The sequence below is a fragment of the Dipodomys ordii genome, unplaced genomic scaffold (genome assembly GCF_000151885.1).
Source record: "Dipodomys ordii isolate 6190 unplaced genomic scaffold, Dord_2.0 Scaffold30, whole genome shotgun sequence".
NCBI classification, from domain to species: Eukaryota; Metazoa; Chordata; class Mammalia; order Rodentia; family Heteromyidae; genus Dipodomys; species Dipodomys ordii.
This window is the reverse complement of record NW_012267246.1, coordinates 2,010,007-2,028,100: the sequence shown is the minus strand read 5'-3', so window position 1 is coordinate 2,028,100 and position 18,094 is coordinate 2,010,007. Positions and strand designations below refer to the sequence as shown.

Sequence of the window (18,094 nt, the reverse complement as noted above, 5' to 3'; positions counted from 1 at the left end):
ATAAATAAATAGAGGTAACCTTGGGCACCAGAGAGGTTTGTTTTGTAGACCCAGGATCAAAAAAAAAAATGGCATGCAATAGCCTAATCCAGCCAACTGCCTGTGCGGGGTGGAGGGGGGGGGGGACTAAAACTGGGTTTTAGAGTTCCCGTGGCATGCATAGAACATCACAAAATTCAAGTGTGTGCGTGCAAGGCAGGTGTGTCAGGTCCTAGCCACTTCCACCCTTCCAGATGCCCACTAGATGGCTGCTTACATGCCACTTAAGTTCCTGGTGCCAGGGCTCATCCTACAGAATTGCCTTCTGGCTGTGTGTCTGTTGCCTTCTGGCTCAGCCTAGATACTTGTGTGCTTGCCTCTTGTGCTGTTTTACCCTTGACTTGGGTCTGCATTCACTGTCAGGCTCAGACCTCAGTGCTCTGCCATCCAGACAGTGGCCATCCAGCCTTGTAGAAGTGACTAAAAATCCCTCTGTTTTACTGATGTTAATCAAGTGAATGCAACAACATCTGTGTTTGCTGCAGATTCTAAGCCCACAGAAGGACGGGAGCACCATGCCCAGTTGACACCGTGTCAGGCAATCTCTTCTCCATGCTTCCTGCTTCTTGCTGCAGAGGTTTGTGCATTCACTGGACTTCAACCAAGTCAAACACAAAACCAAGTCTCCATGGAACCACAGAAAAGTTCTGTCGGAGGATGGGGCCCAGCAGTTGGTGGGGCTGAAGGCCACAGCAGCATCTGACCAAATTAGGGGATGGAGAGGGTTTCCCTGGCCTCACATTGTGATTCTAGAGCTAATGCTAGAGCCGAGCATGGGACCTGCTCAGTTCCTGTGGCTCCAGTATGGGCCTTGTTCTTCCCTACACTCCACCTAGTGGACAGATGCCGCCAAGTGATGGGACAGGCCTGCAGCAGACAACGTCCACCCAGTGTGACATGTCCCTGCACCGAGTGTCCACCCGCATGACACGTCTCCACAGCGAGCATCCACCCTGCGTGACCCATCTGCACAGTGAGCATCCACCCTGCATGACATGTCTCCGCAGTGAGCATACATACACCTGTGTGACACATCTGCACAGTGAGCATCCACCCTGTGTGACACATCTGCACAGTGAGCCTACACTCTGCGTGACACATCTGCACAGTGGGCGTCCACACAGCGTGACAGGTACCCACCATAAGTGTCCACCAGGCGTGACACGTCCACAGTGAGCGTCCACCTGGCGTGACATGTCTCCATGCTACAGGGGTGGGGAGGGGTAGTGTCACGGTTCTAAAAGTAGCAGAGGTGGAATTTCAACTCTGTCTTCTTAACCACAAAGTCTGTTCTCTTCCCACTGCTCAGGAAACAACACCCCTCAAAAGGAAGAAGACAGGAAAGAGCTCTCGGTGTGACACGGCCCCTTCCACATCCCCTCTTCCTGGGAGGAAAAGTCACAGGGAGAGCAGGAAAGTCGCCCTCTCCCGACTATTCCCTAAGAAATCACGATCACAAGCCAGGTCCAGGAGGGGAGGCAGAACCCTGGCCTTCTTCTCCCCAAGTCCTGTCCCAGAGTGGAAGGAAGAACGGCTTATGTAAGGGAAACTACTACACGGTGTCCTGGAGCCTCAGCCTGGTGGGGATCTGCTGCCTGAGGCTCTGTGACAGGCCTGCCAGGCCTGTGCACCCACACTTGGGACTGTGCGACCCACAGGGGCCTTGAACACGGGCAGAGGCTGGCTACCACAGCCAAGGAGCCCACCTTCAACCCAGGTAGCCCTGGCTGAAGACTGCACCCGAGGGAGCGAAGGGAAGGGAGGCGGGGAGCAGAGAGAGGCCTGGGGAGGCGCCCTCTGTGGTCTGAAGGGAGGCTGGAGTGCAGAGGCCACTCCTGTTCCCCAGGTCCCTGAGTCCCTGCAGCTCTCGGGCTCCCCTGTGTGGCCTGGCCGGGTAACTGTCCTCAGATCCTCTCCACAACTGACAAGAGCCACACCCCCCTCCCTCTGCACCAGCCTACCTCATCACCTTCCTCATGCCTCTGCTGGCCCTGTCACAGGACAAACGGTGGCACTGGAAGGCCGGGCCACGCTGGCGGTGTAGCTTGGAGTGCAGGCATTTGCAGAGGAACGTGAACCGTGACATTGGCAGTTCACACGGTCGGACTCAGAGGACAACAAGAGTCCAGAAGCCTGAACAGCGCGAGGGAAGCTCCAGTCTGCAGACTAAGTTACAGCAAGGAGTGCGGCCTCGACTGCCTCTGTCTCCAGATGCATGGGATCACCTTCCACGCAGAGCAAAGGGCCCCACAGCCAGCTACTGCTCAACATCCACGCAGAGCAAAGGGCCCCACAGCCAGCTGCTCAACATCCACACAGAGCAAAGGGCCCGACAGCCAGCTACTGCTCAATATCCACGCAGAGCAAAGGGCCCCACAGGAGCCCACTGCTCAACATCCACGCAGAGCAAAGGGCCCGACAGCCAGCTACTGCTCAACATCCACGCAGAGCAAAGGGCTCCACAGCCAGCTACTGCTCAACATCCACGCAGAGCAAAGGGCTCCACAGCCAGCCCATCACTCACAAGGCCTTGCAGAGTGAGCTGGTGAAGAAAAAGAGAAAGTTCAAGCCAGGCGCCGGTGGCTCACGCCTGTCATCCTAGCTACTCAGGAGGCTGAGATCTGAGGATCACGGTTCAAAGCCAGCTGAGGCAGAAAAGCCTGTGAGACTCCAATAAATCACCAGAAAACTGGAAGTGACGCTGTGATCTAAGTGGTAGAGCACTCGCCTTGAGCTGAAGAGCTGAGGGACAGCGCCCAGACCCAGAGTTCAAGCCCCACAACCAACCAAAGAAGAAAAGGAGGAGGAGCAAGAGGAGGGGCAGGAACAGGAGGAGGAGGAGGAAGAAGAGGAAGAAGAAAAAGTTCAGCAAAGGCAAGCCAAGGAAGGGACCCAGTGCATCGCTGTCCCATCCTGAGGACAGCAACAGTGCTGGATTTGGGTGCACAGAGGTGGGGACTGCGATTCACGGTACCTGTACACCATGCCTGTCTTTGCCTTCGTCGTTTCCTGAAAGGAGAGGCCGTGGGCACGCAGAAACCTCTCCAGATGCCCGGGCTCCACGGCCGCGCCAGGCCTGCCCGGCCAGCGAGCGCCCTGGGCCGGAGCCCTGACCACTGCGTGCTGGCGTCTGCCTCTCAGGGCAGACTCGCCAGACCGGGCCATCCCCAGCGTGGGGCTGGGGATGTCCGCGCAGGCCGGCTTGTAAAGGTGCATGCTTCCCAGGCAGACCTCGGCGCTAACACTGGCGCCGCTTGGCTGGGCTGCTTGGCTTCCAGTGTCCCTAAAAGGAATCAGCTTGCTTTCCTGTCTCCTTATTTTGTGGATTCGAACAGACTCGGTCCCAGCGGAGCTGCTGGGTACAGCTCTGCCAAGACCTGGCCAAAAAAGAAGAGCCGGTGGAGGCCAGCCATTCCCCTCATCTCTTCAAAGGTCTGAAAGCCAAACAAGGACACACTGACCTGAGAAGGAGCGCAGGGCCCTTTCCCACGCCTCTCTATTTAGACAGAAAGGGAAGAATGTGTTCGGCTGGGGGCCAATGATCTGTGTTCACAAAGACCGTACACAAGGTCTTGGTGTGATCCTTCACTGCGGAGTGAGACATCGCCAAAGGACCAAGTGTTCATAACTGAATAATTTTTATGATGGTTCCGTGATTCATTTGGGTGAAAAGTTCATTAAACATTTCCATGTTTTCAGATGCTGCTGTCAAGAGATACGAAGAAATCAGTTTGGTGGGTTTAAAAAACAAAAAGCTCACACAAATATGGAAAACTGATTTTTATAACAACAACAACAGAAAAAAAAAGCAAAAGTCTGAGAGCAAGTCTGTGGGGGAAGACATCCCCACTGGAGTGACGATGAAATACCAAAATAAAGGAGAAACGGGTCCTTGACGTGAGTCTTGTATTTGTATAAAAGTTGAAAGTAGATTATGAACGAGGAGAAAAATAAGAAGTAAGTGAAAAAGTATATAAAAGTGAAATAAAACGTATTCTAGGAAAACACAGGGGACAAATGGTAGGACCACAGTCCTAGTGAGAATCCTGAGACTGGATGTCCTTCTGGACAATCTCTGAAATCTTAGAAGTGGAACATGATATCCAGACCTCTCAAATGAATGCTGTTTAATTTCATAGTCCAAGTACCATAGATTAGTTCATCATCGCTTGGATGGTAGTAAAAGAAGAGCCCAGAATAGGACACATTTCCTGCTCCCATGTTTCTCAACTGGTATAGAATGTTGACTCCACTGGATATTCATTCATCAGAAAATATTTTTAAAACACAGTTAAACTTAATACTACCTTGCATAAATGACCATCTGGAACATAAAATATTACAAACAGTTTGGAACACTTAATGTTTTGTTCAGCAGGCGTGTGGATAGTCTCCTAATTCCTACACTAACTTGGGGACAGGGAAGGCTGCTCTTTCAAAAACAGCTCCCGTCAGGAATTTTTTTTTTTCGGTTGTGGGACCTGAACTTTGGGCCTGGGCTGTCCCTTAGTTCTTTAGCTCAAGGCTAGCTCTACCACTTGAGCCACAGCGCCACTTCCAGCTTTTTCTTTTTGCTTATGTGGTGCTGAGGAATCGAATCCAGGGCCTCAGGCATGCAAGGCAAGCGCTCTACCACTGAGCCACCTTCCCAGCCCCCCCCCCCCTCAGGAATTGTTTGTGTGGATTAGTTTCTCTTTAGTTCTAGGGACAATCAAATAATTCAACCATGATTTGGGACAGCTTGTGGCACTCCTAACATTCATTGATGTAACAAGATTAAGTTAGAAAATTCAGATACAAAATGCACTTTGGCTTTGGTTCTTTGTTTTAACTGAGAAACTCTTAACTGTCCTAAGCAGCCCCTCCACATTTCCACACATCTTGTCCAAGGAGCCAAGAAGGAAAATGTCAGACTGCAGTGAGGGCCAGGCAGTTGTTGTTTTTAAATGAGATTAGACACAACGCCAGGCTGGGTTGGCCTTCTGTGCACAGACTGTCTGGCCACTCTCACAGGGAGTCCTGGAGGGGTTTGTCACTAGGAACTGGAGCATGCTGTGGTTGAAGATCCTGTTCAAAGCACTCTGGCTCCGTAACCGCAGCCTGACTGGTGAGCCGCCCTGGCTCCCACCCAGCGCTCCCGGCTGGGCGTCCATGGGACCCCACCCCTCAGGACACCTCAGCCCCAGTCTGGCCCCGGCGTTTCCCTGTGCCCAGCCAGGTTGGCCTGCAGCTCTCCGGGGTCTCCTCCACACCCAGGAGCTCCAGAGAGGGTGGCTCTACCCCCCCAGAGACACAGACATTGAGCCAGGCCAGGTCTCTAGATTGGGCTTTGAACAAGGGCCTGGCTTGGTCCTCTGTGTTTGGGGAAAGAGCCAGACTCTGTTCCAACACCTCTCAGTGGCAGAGGCCCAGCTGCTCCCAAAGCCCATTTTCCTCTCTTCCTAGCTGAGCACTTGGACTACATTTCCCATCATCCCTCGGTGGACAGTAACTGAAGACCCATGGGAGGCTATAACAAACATGCAATGTCTTTAAGGATTCTTCCATGTTCCACCCTAGGTAATGTTTTACAGATAGTTTTGTTCATATTTCATAAGTGAAGCAGGTTTCTGTGCTGCACACAAATCACCAGTGGCGCTATCATTTTCCTGTCATGCAGCGGGAAGTAAACATAGCTAGGAGTCCAGGAAGCCTTCTGGAAGCGTCCTCAAACCCATCTACAGAAAGGCAACTTGAGGAACAGCACATTCTGCTGCTGACATTAACTTATGAGACAATAAAATAATAGGTCACCATCATTGTCCAGTCACATCAAGGGAGGAATTCTGAGCACTGGGGAATGAAGAGGAAAGAACTACCAATGAGAATTGCCTTCACTTTTCTGAGCTATGCAAACACCCAGTTCTGCAAATTAGTCATGTAATTTTTAAATGCACTAAATTCCAGCAACACACAATCTTTCCTTCTCAAAATGGCCATGCTGCAAAAATAAAGAAGGACGAGCATTTTTCACCTTGGATGATGAAAGACTTCACTCTTTAACACACTCTCTAACACACATGGGAAGCAAGGGGCTGTTGCCCACCCGTGAACAGCACTGGCCTGCAGAGGACCCTAGAAGGTGTTCATGCGGAATTACACTTTAGCCAATCTTTTCTTTTCTTTTTTTTTTTTGGTCGGTCATGGGGCTTGAACTCTGGGCCTGGGTGCTGTCCCTCAGCTCTTCAGCTCAAGGCTAGTGCTCTACCACTTGAGCTACAGCTCCATTTCCTAGCCAATCTTTTCTGACTCTAGGACAAGTCGCTGTTGTTTAAGCAGAAAAGAGGAGAGATGTGTTTTCCACTGAACTTCATTATCTCACTGATGATCCCCTCTGACGTGATAAATGGGGTCATGTAATAGAGCAGGGATTTTGCGTTCCCGTGTTAGAGTCTAAATGGAAGTCCAAAGTGAGTCGCAGAATATATTATGGAAAGAAACCATTATTAAGGCTTTCCTTTGACATTTTTCCCCCAGAGGCTCTTTAATAATAGCTTCAACATTTATAGATGTGAGGGTTATGTAATGATTTGAGAAATGAGTTGTGAGCTGAAATCACTTCTAACGCTGCCAGTTTCACTGGAGCCTTGTTCAGATGAGCTCACCTTCCCCGGGGTTCTTGGTTCACAGCCCCCAGCCCTGGCACCCCGGCCATCACAGGACAGTAAACGATTTCCCAGAACATTTCCAGAAGGCTTATTTTGTTCTACTTTGTGCATATTGGTTTTTGAATTGTGGCTTAGAATGGGAAGCATCTACTTTATTCCAAGTAAGTACAAGCATTTTGGGGTGTGTCTAGCAATGTTCAGACTTAATTCTATGTCGGATGCTTTCACAGATAAATTATGTTGCAGAATTTCCAGGTTAGTGCCCAACCTCTGCAAAAGACCTTTTCCACATTTTGACCAGTTCGTTAAAGACTATTTTTCAATTCTCAAAGAAGTTGTATTATTATTTCATGAAAACTGTCTTTCTGGCATTACATTCACAGTGATTCCCCTTGCAAAATTGTCTTTAACTCCTTACCTCTTATTTATTTATTTATTTTACAAATCACAGGAAATAAGCAGCTTTGAGTTTCTGGTCCCAACAGACACTTTGTTCTCCCTGAATGCTTTCCTTTATTACTGGGTTTGTGAGGTGATCCTTCTTTTGTACTATCTGAGGCTGAGGGAGTCTGCAGGGGTGCACATCTTCACAGGACCCTGACCCTGCCCGGCCCCCACCCCTGCCCCACTGCAAGTGTCCACTAACCATGTGTTCAAGGCAAAACACATCCTTCCCATCCCAGCTTCTCACAGGAAACCAGACCGTTGCCAAGTCTGCCAGACATTTTCCAACAATTTCTGAACTCCTCCTCTGACTTTTAACCTGAGAAAAACCTTAACTCTCTGCCTGCCAGCCTCTTCCCAAGGCAGGGCAGCAGGGATGGAGGGGGGTGCTTTCTAGAAAACAAGCCATGGAGCCCATTTGCCTGAGCCCTGCACTTTGCAATGGGCATCCTGCAGGCTCAGTCATGGGGGCCTGCGCTTCCCAGCAGGGAAGAAAAAAGCAAAGCTTCCCTTTTCCAGAGCATCTGCCAGGGGCCTCTCCTGAGGCCCAGCCCAGCCCAGAGCCCAGCCTGGAGCCCACTGAGGAACGAGGAGCTCACCTGTGCGGCATGCCCGTGACACAAGCTGTCGTCTGCTCAGTGGACAGGTCACAGAGCTTCAAGTACCAGTTCATCTCTACTTCCCGAAGCAGAGCCAGCTGCCGGGCCCTGAGCTGGCTCTGCCCTGAGGCGCTGGGGCTGCCGTCCTTGACATTTTCAGAGGCTTTCTTGGGAGATTTGTCTTTCCCCCCAACAGCAAATACAGACTGCTTCCTTAACTTGGGATTCTCTTCTGAGATCTGAGAGCCAGCCGCACCTGTCCGGGCTGCCAGCATCCTGGAAACTCCACTCTGTTCTTCAGTGAAGACTCCAAGTCACTGGCATCAAAGTAATGTGAATTGATTTTTCTCTTCTGCCTCCCCCTGCCTCCCGCCCCTGCCCCTGCCCGCCGGTCCCCTAACCTCGTCCTGCCGGAGCTGTAACTGAGCCCCACAGGACTCTGGGTGTAAGGGAATCCATCTCTAATGTTTCCTGACGGACAGGTCAAGCAGCCGCTACCTGTTTCATTCTGGAACATGGAAATTTTGAAAACAACTCCTGCAACTTGATACTCCTGGGGTTTTATGGTGCTATTTCTTCTGTAAATTTCTTGCAACAGATAACCCTGGACCTGCCATCCTGAGTTTGGGGTAAGTTGTGTTTGATTATATGAGAGTCACACAGAATGATATCTGAGCCTCATCAGGTCCCCTTGAATTTTCAGAACTTTCAATGGTAATTTCCCCAAATAAGTATGCCGGTATCAATGCAAGAAAAGGGTAATTTCTCTGTTATAAACCTTGCAGTAAATTGGTAAGTTTATTTCATTTTCCTTTAGGAGCAGATAGGCCTTTTTAAATGTCAGTAAATTGGGTCACAGGATTTTCTATGTAGGAATAAGTCCATCACAGCTGATCAGTAATTGACTCTCTGGATACTTCCAATGCATGGCAGGAGAAATACCTTCTAATAAGACATTTCTGCCTCAGTAAGACTGAGGCCAAAGTGGGAGTGAGAGAGAGAGAGAAAGCAAAAGACGGAGGGAGGGATGACGAGAGTCTGCTGTGTGTCTGTTCACATGAAAAGCCAGCCAGGAGAGAAAGTGTGGCTCGTGGTCCTGTGGTCAGTGTTCACGGATCCCTTAGGTGTGCCTGCAGGCCTGACCTCTGCCTGACCTCTGCCTGGCACGGGGACAGTGAGGTCCAGGCCCACTGCAGGCGTCCATGGCAGAGTCAGCTGGTTTCCCCTGAAGCTCAGGAATCCACCTGCATCACGTTTCCTGGTGTCAGCTGTATGCCAAGAACCAGAGGTACATGAATTTTCCCGGTTAGGTTAAATCATAGAGGAGAGCCAGATCTGATGAGCACCAAAAGGCAAACCAGGAAGCAGGGGAGAGGGAGATTCTAAAGAGACAGAGGGCGGGGTTCCCTCAAGCTGGTGTCTCTGAGGGTCCTCATGGCTGTAAATTAATCAGCGCCAACCGGGGGCAGCCACGACACTGCCAAGACTCTCCCCTCTTCACAGTGAGGCTGTTTAGTGTTCAGAGTCATCTCAGACAGGAGCTGACTCCAGCACATGGACCCCGAGACCTGCCCTCCATGCGGGCAGCCTGTCCATGGTGCTGTGGGCCATGTGTTTGTATTCCTGAAGCCACAACTGAAAATAATAAGTGACTTCAACCCTTGTCCTGCACTTCTATTCACTTCACCGTCGCCCGTGCCCCTCTGACCCGGTAGGCCACTCCAGGAGGACCACATACCTCTGCAGAGGGTCTGGGCTGCAAGGATGGGCCCTAAGGGGGGGCAGCAGGGGGTAGGACAGGGACCCCAGGCTGAGAGTGGAGATTGCATCAGAACCTTTCCCCCAGATGACAGCAGTTTCCCACCCTTCTTATCCCAGTCTCCATATCCAGAAGAGGAAATGGGGCTCGAGAGGGGCAGGCTGACCCCGCTTGGAGCTGCTCTGAGGAGCATTTAACCGCCATAGCCAGTCAATGCCACACACACACACACACACACACACACACACACCTGTTTTTCAAAGAGCCAACTCCTCAACATACCACAGATTTGAGCACATCTGCAGTCCCATCAAAGCGAAGACTTCTCAAGTCACCAGCTGTCTGTTCTCCTAACGAGCAGATTGGAATTCTAACAGCGCTTAGAGGCTCCATTTAACTACAGCCATCATCGGTAAAAATGCAATCTGAGCCAGGCACTGGTGGCTCACACCTGTCATTCTAGCCCTCAGGAGACTGAGATGTGAGGATAGAAGTTCAGAGCCAACCAAGGTAGAAAAGTCCATGAGATTCTTATCTCCACTTAATCATTTCAAAGAGCCAAAGTGGTAGAGTGTTAGCCTGGAGTGGAAAAAAAAGTCAGGCAAGAGTGTAAGGCCCTGAGTTCAAACCCCAGTACCCGTGTGCCCCACCCCACACCACCTCTGGCTAACACATAACACAATCTGAACAATACACCATGGGCGCATGGGATTCTTGGCAGTTGGCAAGCACACGTCGTGGATCTTCATGAGAACCAGGCAGAGGGGAACAGCCACAGGTCTGACCTAGAAGAACGGGGCCCTTAGCTGCACAGGGAGCTTGCATAACATGTCAGTCTCTGTCCCAGGAGGCCTTGTGTTATGAAATAGACCTGCTTGAACAAAGCGTTCCTCTCCTCCAGGGAGACGGGCTTCTCGTCCTGTTACTCCCACGGCAAGCTCCACAACACCAATTAGTGAAATGTCCTTCAAGGAATGAAAGCCTCCTGTCTCTTCTAGAAAGGCCTAGCTCGGATCGGGTAGGCACCTGAACACCTGCAGACACCTCACCTGTCCAGAACACAGAGCTGACCAAAGGTGGCACAGCCAGCGTGGGTCGTGGGGCCAGGTCGACACGACCCACAGGAGGGCTCTCTGTTGCTTCACATACCCAGATCCCTGGCTCAGAGAAGCCCTGGGCTGGTACGGCTCCGTTGCCTCCCTTCTGAGTAATCTGGTCTCCTTAGAACCGACAGATGTCTCAAAATTCAACTCTAAACCAATCATCTGCCAATCCCAGAATGGGTCTTGGGATATTTTACTCCAGAGAAAGATGGTCACTTCCCCAAACAGGCTGAAGAATCCTCGAATCTTGAGCCGGTCAAGGGTTCCTAGGTGCTCAACTCACAGGTGTCATCCAGTTCAGTGACAGAACCATTTCCCCCACTAACTGAGCCACAAGAGTAATAATTTCTAATACACTCCTCCAATAATAACTGAATTACAAAGCCAGGAAGAAGAGAAAGTTTAACAAGGATATTGTAGTGTCTGCTTTAGAAACAGTTCCAGATGGGCTGGGAAGGTGGCTCAGTGGTAGAGTGCTTGCCTTGCATGCTCGAGGCCCTGGGTTTGATTCCTCAGCACCACATAAGCAAAAAGAAAAAAGCCGGAAGTAGCGCTGTGGCTCAAGTGGTAGAGCGCTAGCCTTGAGCTGAAGAGCTGAGGGACAGTGCCCAGGCCCAGAGTTCAAGCCCCACAACTGGACCAAAAAAAAGAAAAAGAAAAGAAACAGTTCCAGAACAAATAAATAAGAAAGCCTTTCATCTACTCTACAGGTGAATCTAAATCTAGATCTCCTAATTGGATTTCTATGGTGCTCGTCACAGAAAACAATCGCATATTCGGTTTTTCGGGGTGAAGTACGAATACTTTCCCCAAACCTCAGACCTTAAAGTAATCATTGAAGTTTCAAGTGAAGCAGCTGTAAAATAAAAATTTAAAAATCCCCAAAGGCCAAGTTACTTAATGGCTTTGCAGAGTACTTCTTAAAACCCCGTAATCAGCTGTTGAATGGCGTTTTCATGCATACCAATTCAAGTACTTTACCTACAGAACAGTGGGTTGGGCTTGAATTTCTTTTCTCACTGTCTCACCCCTGACGGTGCCCCTCATGTGCTGGGCATGAGCCAGTTCCCACGTGTAGAATTTGCCTGTGTGCCTCTGACACCCCAGATCCCGGCTTCCTCCTCCTGTAAAAGACAACAAGGCTGCAGAGCACGCCCAAGGTTATCCAGCTAATTAGCGTCCAGAAATAGAATCTATGCCTGTTGATGTCCCAGACTATGCGCAGCTGATCATTCTCGAGGTGCAGAAAGTACTTTTGTTACCCATTTCTCAGAATTAAAGATGTTTAATTCATGTACTGTATAAAATAAGCATATGTAATAAGTATATAGTGTGAACAAATGTCTCTATATAAGTAAATATATAACAAATGTGCATGTGTGTATATTGACTTATTTATTCATTCATTTACTGTCATGGACTTTGCAGTCCCTAAAATGTCCATCGTGCTGTGGGCAAAGGGAATGCAGACTAGGTTAGGGAGTTGGATGGGGCTGAAGACTGAATCCTAATTCTGCTGCTTGTGAGATTGCTAAAGTTAGGAGATTTGTTAGGTCCTACTTTAAGAAAACGTATATGCAAAGCCCCTAAGTCGGTGTTACTTGTGGGAAAGAGGGAGTAGTGCCCTTAAACAGCTTTCTGTCTGGATGAACCACTTCATCCAGTCATAGAGTACGTATTGGCCCTGTCTACGTGATTCTTGATGCTAGGGCCGCAGCAGCGAGCCCAGTGGACAAGCCCACACCACCTGCGGCTTATACTTGGCAGAGGGCAGACCGGCAGTAGACAGGAAATGCAGACATAAACAAGGGCATGATCCTTCTGACGCCACGGGGTGCTGGGGTGGAGAACAAATGGTGTGGGGAAGTTTAGGACTTGAAATAAGCTGCTAAGGAAAGCCACTCTGACTGACTAGAGTTGGTGGACCCATCGCTTCCTTCCCTTCTCCTGGTCTGTCAGTTCTGTGACATTCTACACAGTTTCTCAGATCCTTCCCTGGTGGCACTGTATTCCCCACATAGACACCCTTTGATGGGTTTCTCCACATTGCTTTATTGCAGCTCAGTGTGACAATGCAGTAGTAGTACCTCGAAGCCAGCATTCGTCAAGGTGCCAGGCTGCTCTGGACACACATTCGGCACAGGGTAAGCATAATCACACTATGGCCCCCTTCACTCTCTATGTTTGTGCTCTATGCAAAACTAACAGGAAAAAAATGACTGGAAAGGGTCAGAAAATTGGAGAGCTGGGACACCAGGTGGCCAGTGTATTTTATACTTCTTAACTTCCTTCTTTCATTTGACCAGATTTTTGGCATGCTTCTAAAGATTGTGTGCTTGTGTTTTCCCTGGCTAGAATGTGAATTCAGGACAAAAATCACCTCCTCCTTTTCCCAAGTCTATTCTACCTTCCTTCCCCTTCTTGGGAAGAGAATTCCTGCTATACTACACCCAGAAATGAGCAAGAACTTTCAACTTTTTCCCAATTGACCAAGGAAAAATCTAAATCTTACCACTAATAGGTAGGCAGAAGAGACTCTGTGTGTTTCCTGGTCCATCTGTAGATGTTATGTTGCGCTCTGCCAGCAAATAACCTCTCATTGTAAATACACACATGGGCAGAACAGAACTTCCCTCTTCTTCTCCACCCCTGCAGGGGTCCCAGGAGAGAGGACTGTGCTGCTGTCACACATCTGCATGGCTCTGAGAGCTCAGCTGTGTCTTGATTATACTGACCCAAAACACCAGCCTCCTGCTCCGCAGGGTACTTGATACTGTACAATGATAGCAGTCATGGCGATATTAAGGAATCCAGCTTCGATATCAGAGAAACATCACATGAGCCCCTACTCCTCTGCCCTAAAATAAAACATTAATGTGTTCCGGTCGAAGCTATGTATCTGTTTACTGTACTTCAAATGAGCAGTCTGAAAGGACTATAGTTTAAAAACAAATTGAGTTCATTTATGAAAGAAAAAGATCACTGCTATCTTTCCCCTGGCTTCAAGGCAGAGAAACATGTTCAGCTTTTATGGGAACAGAAGCATTACAGTACGGGCAGAATTGTGGCAGATACTTCAAGTGCCCACCGTTAAGAGTTCATGGTAAGCCGCCACAAATGATGTATCTGGTCCTTGCTTTAATATTCTAAAATCACATGCATATGCATACATTTTCCAGTCATCAGGGGATTCCCGCAACTTGAGGGGAACGAAATATAAATGTGGACTAGTAGCACTTCCGTTCTTTTTTAGGTGATATGTTGTGTTTGTTTTTTAAATTCTCTTTAAGTAGTTGAACAAAGGAATTGCATTTTAACAAAGCAACTTATAAATAAACTTACGCACATCCTACTATATGTTTTATTGATGACATCACAGTCAGCACCCAGTGATGGCCCTGACGACATCACTGTTAGCCAATGAGCCCCCTTCCCATAGCTTAGCCTGCTCCTTCCCCTCTCCACAGCTTGGTATGCTCCCTTCCTAGGCAGCACTAGGCACATATAGTAAAGGCATCAGCCTCCAGCCCCCTTTACCTTGGGATGGCACTTCTCTGGGGCAGCTACCACAATATAAAGCAACAAGAGCCCCTTAGAGTGACCTTCAGATCTAGGCAGGACCCTTATCTATTACTTGGACAGCAGCCATAAATCCTAATCCGCCATGATGAAGCCCCTGGCTCTCATGTCCATACCAGGGTCTCTACCTCCTTGCCCTTTTTAGCCCCTTCTAGCCTCCCTAGGATATGTAGATCACCTCACACAATAGCTGGCGATTCTTCTCACTTCTCCCTTGTGAGAAGGGCTCTTGCCGGCCCCTTTCCCAGCAATAAACCTTTCTTTGTTCTCTGTACCTGGATGATGGCGTGGTTCTCTGGCAAAGTCTAACTTATTCTAACAATCACAGCCTCCAATGATGACCTGAGGACATCACAGTCACCGGTCAGCCTCCAGTGATGATCTGAGGACATCACAGTCACCGGTCAGCACCATGATGACCCTGATGACCTCTTGGGTTTTTCACCTCTGAGGGTCATCACAATCACCATGCATTCCCTGAAATCCTCTGCAAATATCTCACCTGTCTGCTGCACAGTTATTTCTATGTTCTGTGGATACCATGTCTGCTTTAGGCTTTGCTGCCTGGTCTGGTAGAGAGGCCAGCGGTGTGGTCCTGCTCCCAGTCTGTAGCACAGACATGTTGACCCATACACCTCTCTAGCAGGGAGCACGCTTCACAGCTCTCTCGTCTTTGCCCGAGGCTGTGTAAACTTGCGGCCTGTAGAATGTGAGCACAAATCATGTGTGGCGTGGCATGGATCTGGAGGGATGAGTACCTCACAACCTTCCTCCCCACCCCCCAGCAGGAGCTCATCACTCACCGACGGGAGCCATGCGTGACCTGGAAGAGAGTCAGGAGCCAGCCGTGTGTGGCTGGGGGAGGAGAGGCGGAGGTGGGGTTCCTCCACAGGAGTGGCCAAGGGTAAGGCTGCAACAGCTGCACAAGTACCACATCCTAGCCTGAGAGAGACAGGCAGGACTGAAAGGAGGTGGCGAGACCTGTGGCTATGCCACAGTGGTCACAGATGCAAGAATGAAGCAAAGACCCCACCCCCTGCCCCCTCCTGCCTCCTGGCGGTGTCTCCTGTGACAAAACTCGCCAGGAGCCACAGGCACAGCCATTTATGAGCTGCCATCCCTCAGTGCCGAAGACTGTAGTGAGGATGGCAGAGGACGGTGAGGAGAGAGCCCATGGCCACTCTGCATCTCCACTACAGAGACCCAGAGGAGCTGTGTCCTGTGAGTTCCAATGCTGGCTGTATAGGCTGCTAAGTCTGGGGATTGGTTTCCTCCGTTGTTGCACCATTATTCATCGTTTGCTCAAATTCGTGCGCTATGTCTTCTCCACACAAACTGGTTTGCCAAAAGTACCCAAGAAATAGCACACAATCTTCTGAACATGAGCACATCTCCAGGGACGTTCACCTATACTGTGTTTTCAGATATTGCACACAGCTCCTGTTCACAATGGCAGCCAGGTGCTCCAGGCCCTGCCCAACCTCCCTCACCCCTGCTGGGCTGCAGGCCCCTGCCCTCCCTCCCTCACCTCTGCCAGGCTCCAGGTGCCCAGCATTAACTCCCCACCTTACATGGAAAATATTGCTCCTGTGCCTTGCAAGACTACTGGCTAGCTATTTTAATAATGTTATTCAGCCATCTATAAAATAATTAGGCACCAGCACCAGGTAAGTGCAAGGTATATTGTAGACTTGTTGATAGACATGAATCCCAATTTCCCATCAAGAAAAATAATTGTAATGTAGTGAGAGTGACAGGAAATGAAGCCCATTATAGGTAGAAAATGGCCTCTGGTATAAAAGAGGCACATAGCCCTGGGATCTAACATTAAGAACATAAATGAATGGAAGAGAAGCTGTCATTGCCCATACTCCCTGTGCTATTTGGACTAGGGCGGGTAGATTGCCTGTGTTGGTTGGTCTTTCTTTCACACAACTGTTTCCTCTTGTTTGTCCAGGAGTTTTGTATACGTGTTGTCTCTTTCAGGAACCCTTCCCGGACTCTCCCCTCGCCAGGCCCACCTCCTCCCTCCTCCCGGGGATGCTGTCATAGCACAGCTTGGGCATCCTCCTCCTACCAACCTCAGCCAGGTGGCAAGCACATGGAACATGATGGCGGTATCTTGTCTGTCCAGACCTTCCTTGTCTAACTCTAATTCTGGTGCACTTCCAGCCGTCAAAGGTGGATGCATGGGAAACCGATGAAGATGCGCGCACGAATGGATGGAGGATACATAAACAGATGCGTGAATATACAGGTGACTATTGGAACACCAATGGAAAAGGGGTAAAGGGTGAGTAACACAGAACTGAGAAAATCAGAAATGGGCTCCAGGAACTGCACAAGTGCAGTGTGGGATGCACGATAAGTTGGAAAGACAAGATGAACAGTTCAGACAGGCATTGATATCAGACACAGACAGCTACGCTCACACCTTCTCGTAAATAGTGGGGCATTGTTGGGGGTCAAACAGCAGGGAAGCAATGAGCTGACTGAGTTTCACAGAGCTGACTCTGGTCATTGGAGTATCTCATCCTTTTTCATGAAAGTTGACTTCTATCAGGATTTTTCTTTGCCTTAATGCAAGGAATTAACCTTGTGCTAGGGGCCATGAATATTTCTATTAACACAAGAACTCAACCCTGCTTCTATGTAGGTCACCCTGGGTGTAGGATTCTTTTGTACTTTGGTTTCATGCAGTTAGACTTCATGCTACTCCCTAAGCCAGCAACCACATAAAGTTGATGTAACACCCTGAAATCAATTCTGAGCCGCTCCCCAAGTCCCAGGACGAATTACAAGGAAACACGGCAGCCACAACCACCAATCTCCAAAGTGATTTCCAAAGGATATTCTCCTAGAAAGCAATCTATGTGGACCTGAACAAAGATTTCAGTGTTTTTCACTAGAAATAATATTAAAATGATACCTTCATCTAAGGAGAAAATACATTTGATTTTTAAGGGAAACATCATAAAGAAACAAGCAAGTACAATTGATATTTTGTTTTAGAGGGCATCTATTTTCTCCAATTTCCTGAATTAGAAAGATAATTGCAAAGAGCAGTCTGATGAGACAGTACTACAGAATAATGTAGAATAAAAGGCAAGAATGGAGCTTTTGGTGTCAAGCATATTAACTTCAGGATTATTATTTTTTAAAGATCATATGTTTAGGCTGGGCACCACTAGCTCATTCCTATAACACTAGCTACTCAGTAGGCTGAGATCTGAGGGTCACAGTTCAAAGCCAGCCCGGGCAGGAAAGTCTGTGAGACTCTTATCTCCACTAAACTACCCAAAAATCTGGAAGTGAGCACAAAAGTTCAAGGACTGTGCTCTAAATTCAAAACCCAGGATCTGCAAAGAAAAAAAGAAAAAAGAAAGAAAAAAAAGATCCTATGTTCAATGACCAGCATCTTAGAACAGAGAGAGGTTTCCCTGAATCAGAAATATTCTCTGTACAAAAGCAAGCCAGGTCACTAGCTGAGAGCCAGCTTCCAGCTTTTCCTTGTAGCTAGCATGCAGGAATAACATGAGGTGGCTTACTGTGATGTTCCCACACACATAGCAAACCCAACTGTTTCACTCCCTTCCCTTGTACTTCATTCCCACCTCCCTCCATAGCAAACCATGATTGCCAGTTCCACTTCCCTGTGGTGAATTCTGCCCCCTCCAGCACCTTGCCCCTTTATCCTCACCTTTCCCTCTCCCCCACCCGCTGATTCACCACAGACGGTCCTCTTTCACGAGTGTCCTATGAGAATTATTCATTCTCTATCTTCCTCCTCCTCTTCCTCATTCTTGTTTTAGGTCTTGTTATCACAAATGAGTAAGAACATGGAGTGTGTGACTTCACGGCGTGGCCTATCTCCCCCAATGTGGGATCTCCCATCTCCCCATTTCCCCCAAAATAACATAGTTT

At 49.0% G+C, this 18,094-nt stretch overlaps 1 protein-coding gene across 3 annotated transcripts in view; it reads right to left on the bottom strand.

The window, feature by feature from the left end:
* The window catches only part of Kcnab1 (potassium channel, voltage gated subfamily A regulatory beta subunit 1), a 212,226-nt gene extending 204,164 nt beyond the window's left edge, over positions 1-8,062 (bottom strand). Inside the window, exon 1 of one of the 3 annotated variants that reach the window (XM_013016169.1) lies at positions 7,730-8,062. In XM_013016169.1, coding sequence (XP_012871623.1) covers positions 7,730-8,004 — 275 coding nt within the window. In that variant the 5' untranslated portion in view covers positions 8,005-8,062. Of the gene's footprint in view, positions 1-3,013; positions 3,256-7,729 lie in introns of those variants that run through there. The other 2 variants (XM_013016171.1, XM_013016170.1) reach the window with 2 other exon arrangements.
* Between the last annotated feature and the right edge of the window lie 10,032 nt (positions 8,063-18,094).